This window comes from Chiloscyllium plagiosum, unplaced genomic scaffold, assembly GCF_037043375.1.
Source record: "Chiloscyllium plagiosum isolate Xiang-an unplaced genomic scaffold, Cpla_swu_hap1 HiC_scaffold_27, whole genome shotgun sequence".
Classification (NCBI taxonomy): Eukaryota; Metazoa; Chordata; class Chondrichthyes; order Orectolobiformes; family Hemiscylliidae; genus Chiloscyllium; species Chiloscyllium plagiosum.
The window spans coordinates 65,497,104-65,509,428 of record NW_028270165.1 but is presented as its reverse complement, the minus strand read 5'-3'; the positions used below and the strand labels follow the sequence as shown (position 1 = coordinate 65,509,428).

Below are 12,325 nucleotides of genomic sequence, written 5' to 3'. Positions count from 1 at the left end.
GTTTCGGGTTCACTGACCTCCTTCAGAATTGGCTTTGGCTCTGAAGCTATTGATATATATCCTGGAGAAGGTATGGGGACGGATGAATGAGTGAAAAATGGAGTGAGGTGGGACAATGAGAGATGAAAATAGTTGGATAGACAAAGAATATCAAGGCTCGTTGGGAATGTTCTCATCACCACCTTGTTCTCTGGAAAGAATCTCTCGCAGGTTTGCTATTATAACCTAGCGAAGCTCAGTGCAAGCTGGAGGAACAACACGTCACTTTCCTTCTGGGAACTCCGCACCCTTCTGGTCTCAAAAGTGTGTACATGCATTTTTTTCTGTGTTTGAGAAGGTGCGGGGGTCGGGCCTGCCTTCTTGAACTGCTGCAGTCAATGTGCTGGAGGGCAGACCCACAATGTCCCTTCGGGAGGGATTTCCAGGATTCTGACCAATTCACACCATTCTGAGTCGAGATGGTGAGGGGCTCTGAGGGGAACCTGCAGGGATTGGTGTTCCCCCATATGCTGCTCCTTATCCTTCAAGTCCCCTCCAAGTCGCACGCCTTACCTTCTCATGGACGTAACTAGGGACAGCATGATAAATGTCGGGAGTGTGGTGCTGGAAAGGCACAGCAGGTCAGGCAGCATGCTGGGCCCGCCAAAGACACATCAGGTCCAGTGAATGAATTAAAAATAAAACAAATCCATTCTATTTTTTTGAATACACAGCCTGGGTAATTTACACTTCTCCAGTCCTCTGACAACACTCTCGTATCTGAAACGTGTCACATTGACTCCCCCAGTGAGCCGCGGAGGTACCAATGAGACTGGGCAGACGTTCGATTTTACTGTGTAGAACGCTGCTGGAATGGAATGGGTTAATGGAACCTGTTTGTTCTCCATCTCCCATTAACATCAGGCTCCACAGTTTATCGCTGTGTACCTGGAGGGCACTCTCCTCCTTTAATACTCAGGAGCTCCTTGCAGCGTGTTACCCTGCCATGTCAGTGGTTGTGCCAACTCCCTCAGTAATGGGGGACGGTCGTCTCGACAGACAGAGGAAGAGATTGGATTCTGAGAGTGACTGATTGTGATCATTACGACAATGGACTGAAGTTTCTACAATGGACTCTACTGGCATTCCCAGAATTGGATACCTCTAACATCTCGAATTCAGGACGTGTTTTGGATAATTCAGGGTGTCTCCTACCCCATTCTGGCTGTCGTTGGCATTCCTGGTATGTATCTGGTGAGGACACACCATCTAGTGAGGCCACATTTGATGTACCACGCTCAATTCTGCTCGCCCTGCTTAAGGAAGGATGTTATTAAATTGGAAAAGGAAGCAGAAAATTTTGACAATGCTGTAATCTAAACTGGATGGTTTGTGTTGCCAGGAATGGTTGCATAGGCTGGGACTGATTTCTTCCCGGATTGTAGCTGACTGATGGATGACATTGTAAAGCTTTACAATGTCAAGATTGACATACATAACGTGAGTGTCCAAGGCTTTTCATTCACCAGGGTGGGGGACAGGTTTACAAGGGAACTGAGTGTAGCTTTTTCACATGATTCGTGTTTGGAATGAGCTGCCAGAGAAAGCGGTGGAGGCTTTTAGCATTTCTAATCCAAACAATGTGAATGGGATACCTTTATCCCAAGCATTTGGGTAGCCCTGACAGTTCGCTCTTAAACATGATCTACGGGGTCTGATGCCACCTTTCCAAGGCTCCCTTGGATTCAGGATGGTACGCATTTAATTTAAAGTGCTGCGTGCAGAATGTATCCATGACTTCCTTAAATACTGCGGAGCAAAATTGGAGACTTGGTCTGAATGAATCTCCCTCGGTTACCCATACTGGGTAAAGAAAGGTACCAACTCCTCCACCACCCTTTTTGCCTTAACACACCAATATGGAAATACCTCCGCAAATCTGGTAGCCACATCCATTACAGTGAGCAAGCAATGCTTCCCACTTCTGGTTTTACGGAGAGGACATACACAATCAATCATAAACCACGTGACGTGTTCTTGGGATCTGCGGTAATTGGCAGCAAATGCACTAGTTTGATTACTGCCTGTGGCTCACCCTACTACGCACCTCTGAAATGTATGGCAAAGTGTACACATCCTTATGCAGTCCAGGCCAACAGAAGTGCTTTGGTACCATAGCCTGTGCCTTGATCACACGAGGTGACCTCCTCCTGGTAATTCATTGCTCCCCATAATATTTTCCGAGTTACTCAGGGAGAGAGGAAGAGGGACAGGGCAGACAGGAACACGACAAAGGGAAAGAGTGAGAACAGTGAAGAATCAGAAGCAGGAGAGGAAGGGATAAAGCGTGGGGGAGAGGGTGTGGGGAACGGCAGACATGTAGAGAGATATGGAGCAGGGGACTGATGAAGGAAGAACGAGGTGAGAGTGGGACAGGGAGAGGGAGAGAGAGAGAGATGGAGGAGTGAGGAGGAGAGAAGAAGAAGGCAGAGAGAGAAAAAGAGAAGAGAAATGTCTCTGTCCCAATTACTCCCTTGTGTTAAAACTGATATAACGCCACCCTCTGCTGGACTGCCAACGCCACTGCATAGGAGAAGATGCAGCGTCCCATCAGAGAGAGAGAAAGAGAGCGACCAACTCACAGCAGCATACAGATACAGAAAGACAACCATCTATATTGACACGCACACCGGTACCCACGACACTGACGCACATACGCTTCACACAGATGCAAGCACACAGACATGCACACACTAGTGAGATGATTTCAATTGTACTTCAGGTTTCCTCAGAGTGAAAGATGTTTCTGTTGAGAAACCAATGAGTTTCTTCTGCAATGTCGAATTGATTTATCTTTGGGCTGTTTCCTGACATTGTACACCTTAAATCGAACATTTGCTGGCAACTGTATTCTGGGACCTCTCAGTGAATTGTTTTAACAAGGAGAAATGATGAATATTCTTGCACTTTGTGCAATTTACATATCTATGTAATTTATTGAGTCAGATTCTAAGTGAATTTAATATCTGAAGGGGTCAGGCCAACACTGGGTCTGTTCATCTCCTTCTGCTCATATCACAGGGGCAAGGTCGATTGAACAAAATTTCTACAAGCGCAGGTTTGAAGAAGAAAGTGTGTTGCTGGCAGCATCCAAGAATGATTCCTGAAGAAGGGTTCATACCCGAAGCGTCGATTCTCCTGCTCCTCGGATGCTGCCTGCCCTGCTGCGCATTTTCCAGCAACACACTTTCAGCTCTGATCTGCAGCATCTGCAGTCCTCACTTTCTCCTTGAAGAATAAAGTATCGTTGTAACCTGGGAAATTCACAGGCTTGAATGCTTTATCCAAGAAACAATATCTGCCGCTTATGGACTGGTATTGGTTGGCATTGTCTCACTTGGAATACAAGAGGAGGACGGGGTTGGCGGAGGGGGTAGAGAGAGGAAGCGAGAGAACTTCTGGCAGCCAGAACTGTGTGTCATCTTCCAAATGTGGCCGAATTAAAGTTCGACAACACACAACCTGACTGCATAAAAATTAAACCACGTATTTTCCGACTAATGCAGGAAACCTTGTCATGTGCCTCCTTGCTTACCTGACCCACCTGATGCAAGCAGATTGTAAGTCACGATCCTTCTGAATGTTAACTTTCCAAGTTACCTTTCGTTTCCTGTGTTCTTCCATCCTGCAATCAGCGTTCCAACGTACTGGCCGAATCAAAAATATTCTCATATTCAGAGATGCAGTTGCACAAGCACAGCCAATTACAACCACTCTCACTTACTCACTGACACTCACACACATACACTTGGCACTGACATCAACAAACGGACTCAGAATCCCAAAACAAACTTGCAATCACTGCATTTTTATTGATGAATTGTGTCCTACATTTGCAACATCACTTTCAGAAATATTCCCAGTTCAGGGACAGAACATTTCATTCAATAAATAGCAAAACAGCACTTCATAGAATTCTTTGGCTTGACAAGTTTAAAAGCCTCCTTCATTCGGTATGAGAAAGCAAAGCAATTTCACATGGAATGTCCTCAATTCCTCATTGACAAGCCACAGGACCATCGTCCACTATTGTGACTTCAAACATTCACACTGAGAAATGAATTACGTAATGTATGCACACATAAAAAATAACTTCGATGCACTCTGTTTATACCCACTTTTAACTCATTAAAACACACAACATGCAATTTTTCAGATATATTTCAAATGTATATATATGCAAATATATACATTTCAATGCCAAAGTACATGCTGCTGAATTACAACCAGTTGCACCTTATATTGAGAAAAATATTTTGGAGATTCAAAACGATAGTCGGTGACTTCTCGCAATATTAGGACGTCCCATGTTGAAATCGCTTCTAAAATCGACCTGAAATGATAAAGAAAATAATTTGAGTCCACGCGTTCAAGTCACCTCTGGCTCTATTCACAGCACATGAATCTACCAATCTGTAGCTGAAACTCTCACTCCATGGAGTAGGGACGAGACTAATTCTGCCTCAGCAAGGTCAGACTGATGACGGGCCATATTTGGAAGGCACATTGACATGTTTCTCTATCTGTGTGTTTAGTATATCACTGGCCATGCACGATTTTGCAGGTGAGATGTTGATTGAAAGTGCAAGATAAACAAATATCTATGGTTTCTTTCGCACTCCTAAAACAATTTAATAGATCTCTGTGAAACAATAAAAGTTGCTTTCTTCATTAATTTAAACAATCCTCACGAATGTATTCAATGTTTAACTGAAAAATAAATGTCAAGTTTCCCATGATGATTTTCAACATTACATAGTGCTCAAGATATTTCAGAATTTTGCTGAAAGCCGAGGCATCCCATTCTCTCCTCTGCATCAGAAACATTGGAACTCAGGAGGAAACGTCGCAATTATGGGTTTGATGCGAACATTGTAAAAGTTTGGATCGCACATCCAGTGCATGTCAACAGTGAAGGCGCCACCGATATGCGAGTTATCAGGGGAAGTCAGATGTATTTTCTGATTGGACAACAGAGGTAACATGGCAACGGCTGTATCATAGTTCTATCGAATCATGCAGTGCAGAGAAGCTCATTTGGCCATTCGTAATCAGAAGCAAACAACGGGAATTGCTAGAAAAAACCCAGCATGTCGGGACACATGTATGGAAGACATCAAAGTTAAAGTTACAAGCCCGGTGACCATTCTTCAAAGAAACATAAGACCTTGGTTGTTAGTGTGGTGACTGTTACATGTTACAGGAGAGTACTCACAACAGTAATTAAACAACTCTCTGTGAAAAAGGAGAGAAGGTGAAGAATAATGGAAGCGGATAACTAGGAATACAAGGAACAATGGAGCAGTTTTTCTTTTCCAAAATTCCATTCGAAAACACTAAAATGGTTAAGCAGCTGATCAGATAGTCTGGGTTTCAAAGGCAACCGTGAGTTGTTGGCATTTGTAATGTTCAGCTGAAGGAGACGTATTCTTCTTCGGGAATGGGTGTGAGTGCAGTTCCTGAAAACAACCACATCCAACGCACGTCTCTTTGCACATTACAAGTAAAGGTCCTGGGCTTTGTATTCCATGTGAGCTACAAGAACTAAACCGTTCAAACTGTTGAGCGCGTAAAACCCCATCTTTCATATTCTCCATACAGCCAGTTGATGACGCATTGAAACAGCAATTTTGTAGATTTGTAATTACAAAATTAGGTGAACATCAGCTATTCGAAGAACTGACAAAACGCAGCGTATGATGAATCGCATCGAATTCATTTTTAAAGACGGTTATTTATGCTTTTGAAATAAAAATCGTTCTCCAACAATACATTGCTTTCTCAGTGACAAGCTGTGGAAATGAGGCACAGGTTTGGACGTTGTTCTAGGATTTTCAGTAAATATAATATTATCATGGAATGGAAAGGAATTATGGCAGTGTGAATGCACAGAAAGGTGGTTAAAGATGTGAATATCTGTTATTCAACTCACCGAGTGAACAAAGACCACTGTCATCATCTGTAAGTGTGAGGGGTTCATCAGGATCACTGTCCAATTGTAACTTTCCATCATGACAGTCTGCATCTTCAGTCTCAACATCGTCATACTCACCACGAATTCGACCTGGAGAGAAAGATGAGCATCACTGATACAAATTGAAATACACAACAACGATAACTAGAAAACGAGACGAATGTCTCAGATAAGGCGAGTGCTGGAAACTGAGACCAGAAGAGTTAGGTCGGTCATCGTAATTCTGAAGTTACGGAATGAGCAGAGTTGGTGCAAATTAGGATAGTTTTCCCTGGAAATGAGAAGGTGAAATGTTATCGGATTGAATTATTCAAGATAATAACCCGCATAAGACAGGGAACATAAAGTAAACTACTTCAACTGATTAGACTATTTTAGCTCGAGGTGTTATACACAGAATTAAAGCCAGACCGTTCAGGGAAGATGTCAAGAAAGGATAAAGCTGTACAGGGTTTGGAAATATATTTCCCAAATATTAGCTGATGTCTGATCAATTCTTAATTTTAAATGTGGCCGACATTATTGTTGATCAAAGGTATTTATGGACATGATTCAAAGGCAGGGAGCTGGATTTAGGCCACACCATAGTTTGGAATTATCTCATTGAATGCAGGAAGAGTTACGAAGGGCTGAGAGACCTACCGCTGTATCTGTCTTGCAATTGATTGACTTGGAGCTGAGCATGCAGAGTCGCTGGCATGCCTGCGATGAAACATGAAATGATGACGACTGTAGTTGGGGAAGATAGGAAGGAACATCTCTCTATGGTGGAGAGATCAATGACCAAAGGCCATACATTTCAGAGAAGTGATGGGAGAAGTAAACAGGAAATCTTCGACTTTCTGCCAGGAAGGGTGATAGAGGCAAAACACGCTCAAAAAAGTATTCAGTGATGCACTTGCAATGTCAAGACATACAAGGCTATGGGCCAAGGTGTGCTGGAAAAATGCGATTAGAATGATAACCTGGTTGTTTTTGTAATGTTCAGCTTAAGGAGACGTATTCTTCTTCGGGAATGGGTGTGAGTGCAGTTCCTGAAAGCAACGACATCGAACGCACGTCTCTTTGCACATTACAAGTAGAGGTCATAGGCTCTATAATCTCTGTGAGCAACAAGAAAGCTGGACAGACCATGCCCATGATCATGTGATATCATAACAGCGATTTTCACTTTAACCAACATTCCTCATGAAACAGCCAGTGATCACACTACCTTGTGAGGATTGCCATCGTTAAGTTTGTAGGACGAAAATTAATTGACAGAAAGTAATGCCATACACACCTGGAATGCTGTTGGATTTCACCTCAAGATTTTCAGATCCGGGATTATTGTCAGTCAAGTTGTGGCTGGTGTAGTATTCAATGCGATTGAGTGAGTCAATGGAAGCATAAATTACTAAAAATAAAAATGGAGAGTTATTTTCAAGCTCGAATTCCAAGAGAAGCCATGACCAATAAGATTGAGAATGAGGCAAATATTCTTCAACCAGAGGCTTGCGAATCTATGGAACACAGATGGCTATTGAGGCCAATCAGTGTGTATTTAAAACAGAAATACAAAGGTTATTGATTAATAAGGGGATAAAAATATCCAAGGAGAAGGCAAAGCAAAGTGGTTGAGAAGCACATCAGCCCTTATTGAATGGAAGAATAGACTCGATGAGCCAAATGATCTCATCCTGATCCTGTATGTCGTAGACGTATGAACTGTAGTTGAAGGTTTTATGTTATTAATTGTAGGGTGACAACAGAAAGTATTGTTATTTAATCGTGCCTGTAGAAATATCTGGAATAATGTCAAGTGAACCCACTGCGGGAAGGAATATGATATAAGATCTAAGAGCAGGAGTACTCCATCTGACCGTTCCAGCCAGTTCCGCCGTTCAATAAGAACATAACTGATCTTTTCGTGGCTTCAGTTCGACTTACTCACGATTTTAACGTTCAAAACATTATTCACCCCAGTTCTAAAAACATCTGGTGAGGCAGGGAATTCCATAAATTCTCAATCCTGTGGGTGAAAATGTTCCTCCTCAATTTAGTCCTAAATCTGCTATCTGTACTTTTCAGGCCATGTCCGTTCAAATAATAGTCATTTCTAATTTTATTCCAACCAAAATGGATAATTTCACATTTATCATCTACCAGACATTTTCTTTCCATTCATTTACACTGTATCTGAACACCTGCAAAGTTTCAGAGTCATATGCACACTTTCAGCACCACTCATCTTCTGTGATTCATCATATTTGTTTATACATTGATTCCTCAATTTTGCTTCGGCTCTTTGGTGCTGTGTAATCCATACTTATGGCAAAAGTTATATTATTTTAAAATCAATGGCGAACTGATTAGTTGTCCAGCCATCTGAAGGGGTCAGGGTGGAACCAGGGTACAAGTGAAATTGATAGCTCTGTTTGCCTTTTCAAATGCATGCCAGAAATAATCTATCAGGAATGTAGGCCAGTGGGAATTATCATATTGAAATTCTTCATCTCACGAAATGCGGACATAGACACAGTTAATGAGATACCTTCCCACACACGACGACTGTGTTTTAACTAATAATCATGTTCATTCAGTCATTGATCATGGAAGACTGCAAATTAAATGGAAGCTGTACTTATCCAGTCATGATTCACTATACAATAGGAAATATATACCTGGTCCATGTTTGTGATCAGTCCTCTTTCCAGGGGGAATATTCTCAATTTCTTCATAAATTCCTTGGTACAAACCAAGGCGTGAGCCTCTGCCACCAAGGTAAAGTTCTGTTGAATAAACAATAGACTGGTCAGCATTTGTAGCTGAACACTCGCAGAAACAAGGTGTTTATATCTGAAGAACCAGGGGAGAGAAGAACGAGTTCACACAATGCTGTAGATTAGAATCTTCACACAACGTTAACTGATCGCTGAAGGGAGAACATCTTCGAAAAACAAGTGAACAGGCCATGATTAATTTCCATGTCACATCAGTTACCGATCCTAGTATGTTAAACAGAAAGAGCGAGATTTTCTTGTTGGTACAAATATGGGTATTTTGTTCTAATTTTGCTGATTCAAATATTTATTCAAGAAAATTCTCAGCTCACAATGGTGCATGTGAGTGAAGATGTTGAGTGCAGAAAATGAAACTCTTTAATGCAATGAACAAATGAAAATGTGAATAAACTATATTTTTTTAAAAACTTGATAACATTGAGGAGATGACAAATTAATGCTCAAGATACAGTGGCGCTTACAAAAAAGGTTGATAACTATGTTGTTAGAATTGGACTACTTTCATTAAACAATTGCATAGTTATGACAATTAGGTAAAAACCAAAACGGGACAAGAATGAAATAAGGTGTACCTTGATGACATTGATCGTGATAGACTAAGTGCATAGCATTTATGGCTATATGTAAACGAAAATTAAGAGCACGTGAAAGGGTAGAAAATGATTGTTATTGGTGTTAATTGTCATTGCCAACTAGTGGAAAATGGTTCCCAGGCAAACGCTTTTAAATTACTGTGCAAAGTACAGAAGTATCATTTGCTTAGTCAAGGGAAGCCATTTGTTTCCTTCCTGAAAGTTCCCTTAAAAGGACCCTTCATCCTCTCAATGATCTTGGGTTGTGGGAGCAGCACCCAGACACTGAAGAACCATAAATGAACAGTAACTAATGAAGAAATATTTAGAGGCAGTCTGCAAATAACTCAATGAAACGGAGACATATTGTTGCCATCATTGACCTGCTCTGGAATGTCATGTCTATGTTAATTGAAAGATAAGAAAGTGCAGTCTTTATATTTCTTTCCCAATGATAATGACTGTAGCAACGCCACATTACACCTTAATTCAGTTTCTCTCCAAATATATTGAACTACTTGACGCATACTTCACACAGTTAGAATATTCTTTTAACTACTATTTACAGTTTTGATGCAGTTATCTGAGTGTTTATTAAAACTAGCGTTTCATTGGGCAAAGTCCCTCGAAATAAACAGAACCCAAGAGGTGACGCACAATCGTGACAATCTCAGTCAAACGGTGGAAAAGTGCAATAAAATTCTACAGCCCCGAGAACATATGCAACAGGGAAAGTGACGCAGTGTTAGCTCAGTCGGTAGATATGATGCTTACCTTTCATTTGCAATTTTCTCTGCATGACCACCAGTAATGCGACCAACTCACAGATTAACAAGACTCCCAAAGATGAACAGACGACAACAGGCATGGAAATAGACGGGCTTTCCTGCCCTTAAAAGAGGGAGTACAAATGGGTTTAGCATAGTTAAGGTCTGCCATGGAAAATTGTAAATAATCATCATTCAGGAAACAATGACACTCGCATCCAAATCGTGAAAATGCCAACAGCATCAATGTCACTTTTCAGGAAAGTAACGCGAACACAAATACTAATAATAATATCAGTCATAAATACCCGCAGGTGGAGGTGAAGGGGAGACCGTCACCAACTCGGATCCTGTGGAACAGAAAGTACGAATAATTATAAAGGGCAATGTAATTTAGCAAATCAAATAGTTGCCCTGATTTTTAACATTAATGCCGCACGTCAGTCAGCATCAATCTTACCAGAGCACTTTACACTGGCAATTTCCTTGTGGTTACACTTGCTGTTAGCTGGAGCTGCGGAGAGACAGTCCAACAGAGAGAATTCTCTTCCCTTACTCTTCACATCATTCTGCCAGATAACATCTTTCTCCTGGGAGAGAGCGGCCTCATCTCGGGCTGATAGAGCGAAGCCACATCCCAGCTCTCTGCAGACAACATTAGCATCAGTTATATCCCAGGAATTGCCACACAACGTTCCCCAGCGTTTATCGCACATGATTTCCACTCTTCCAGAACAGTTGCTGCTTCCTCCACGCACGTGCACACTGTCTTGCGTATCTGTGGTACAGAACTGATTATTATTGAATGCAGTGCAAAGCAGAATCTCCAAGAATTCGCACATACAGAAAGAAGACGCACCTAATTGTTGATGGCAGTAAGTTGAACTGAGGGACTGCTCCTTTGTCACTTTGCTCTCTGGTGGAAGGAGAAAGATGCTCAGTCTATTGGGAATTCATGTTTGAGTATGACCCGAACATTGAGAAGGCTTGTCATGTTACCTGAACAAACTACACCAGCATCTTCCCGGTGTTGACAGTCGTGTTGACCCCACGGATCTGTGTGACATTGCCACAGTGTCGACTCGTGTGACAGACACTCCATCTCATCGAGCCAAATAGTTCCCGTTCCTGCTCCGAATGATTGAGCGTCGTATTCAACATTCTGGAACTCACCACAGTGAAGCTGTTTACATATCACTTTGGCAACGTGTGGATCCAATGTGTCTGAACACACTGTTCCCCAGGTCCCATTGTAGAACACCTCCACTCTTCCCTCACAGCGATGCTTTCCATTCACCAGCCGCAGCTCCTTGTGTTCTGTTCAAACAATAACACATATCCAGATTGTTAGATTGTCCATTTTGCTGGTGTGTCCTGTGATTGCCGAAACGAGCAGGATGCATGATATGAACAAAGGGAATTGCTGGAGAAACTCAACAGAATCTGTGAAGAGAGAAAGTACAGACAAATCTTCAGGTCCAGTGACGCGTATTCTGAATTGAGGAAGCGTCACTGGACATGAAACGTTGTCTCTTTGTCTCGACGGATGCTGCTAGACATATGCGTTTTTCCAGAAATTTTCCTTTTTTGTTTTAGATTCGCTGCATCCGCGGATCGTTGTGTTCAGTTTTCTTCATGACACATATTGCAATGAAAAAAGGAGTGAGCCAAATGTGCATCGTGCATGGAGTTTAGAAGGACTTGACCAAGGCACTACTAGAATCTGGCGAACTGTTTGAGAACCCGAAATGGTCGAGAAGCAGAAACTGACAGAAAACAGAAAGCCTGTGTTAAAAGTAAATTGTCCACTTTGCAGAAGTGACGGTCCACTGGAACTGGTCCTGATATCATGGCTGTTCAATTATATATATAGATAGATAGATATGCAATCACTTTTAATTTTGTATCACCAGGGAAGTTTCAAACTGCTCAGTTGGAAGCAAATTACGGAATATTTTTACTGCTTCTGAAAAATCATGAAAACCGCAAGTGCACAGTAATAAACAAGCAGTACAGGTCTGATACAATTGGACAGGAGCTGTGTGTGATGCAGTGAAGTCTGCTCGGAAACATAAAGAAAAAAAGTCACTCCTTTATTTTCGAGTCACAAATAGTTCGATAGACACACGAACAGGTCTCATATTTCTGTTGGTTCGATACAAAAGTAAAGATCATAAATTTGGAAATAAT

The 12,325-nt window shown here is 41.8% G+C and overlaps 1 protein-coding gene across 1 annotated transcript in view; it reads right to left on the bottom strand.

The window, feature by feature from the left end:
- Positions 1-4,640: 4,640 nt before the first annotated feature.
- LOC148144494 (scavenger receptor cysteine-rich type 1 protein M130-like) overlaps positions 4,641-12,325 on the bottom strand; it is a 33,905-nt gene continuing 26,220 nt past the window's right edge. Inside the window, exons 8-14 of the mRNA XM_087975351.1 lie at positions 11,112-11,452; positions 10,596-10,926; positions 10,143-10,259; positions 8,677-8,784; positions 7,296-7,409; positions 5,972-6,103; positions 4,641-4,660 (exon numbers count right to left, since the gene is read on the bottom strand). Coding sequence (XP_087831477.1) covers positions 4,641-4,660; positions 5,972-6,103; positions 7,296-7,409; positions 8,677-8,784; positions 10,143-10,259; positions 10,596-10,926; positions 11,112-11,452 — 1,163 coding nt within the window. The remainder of the gene's footprint in view (positions 4,661-5,971; positions 6,104-7,295; positions 7,410-8,676; positions 8,785-10,142; positions 10,260-10,595; positions 10,927-11,111; positions 11,453-12,325) is intronic.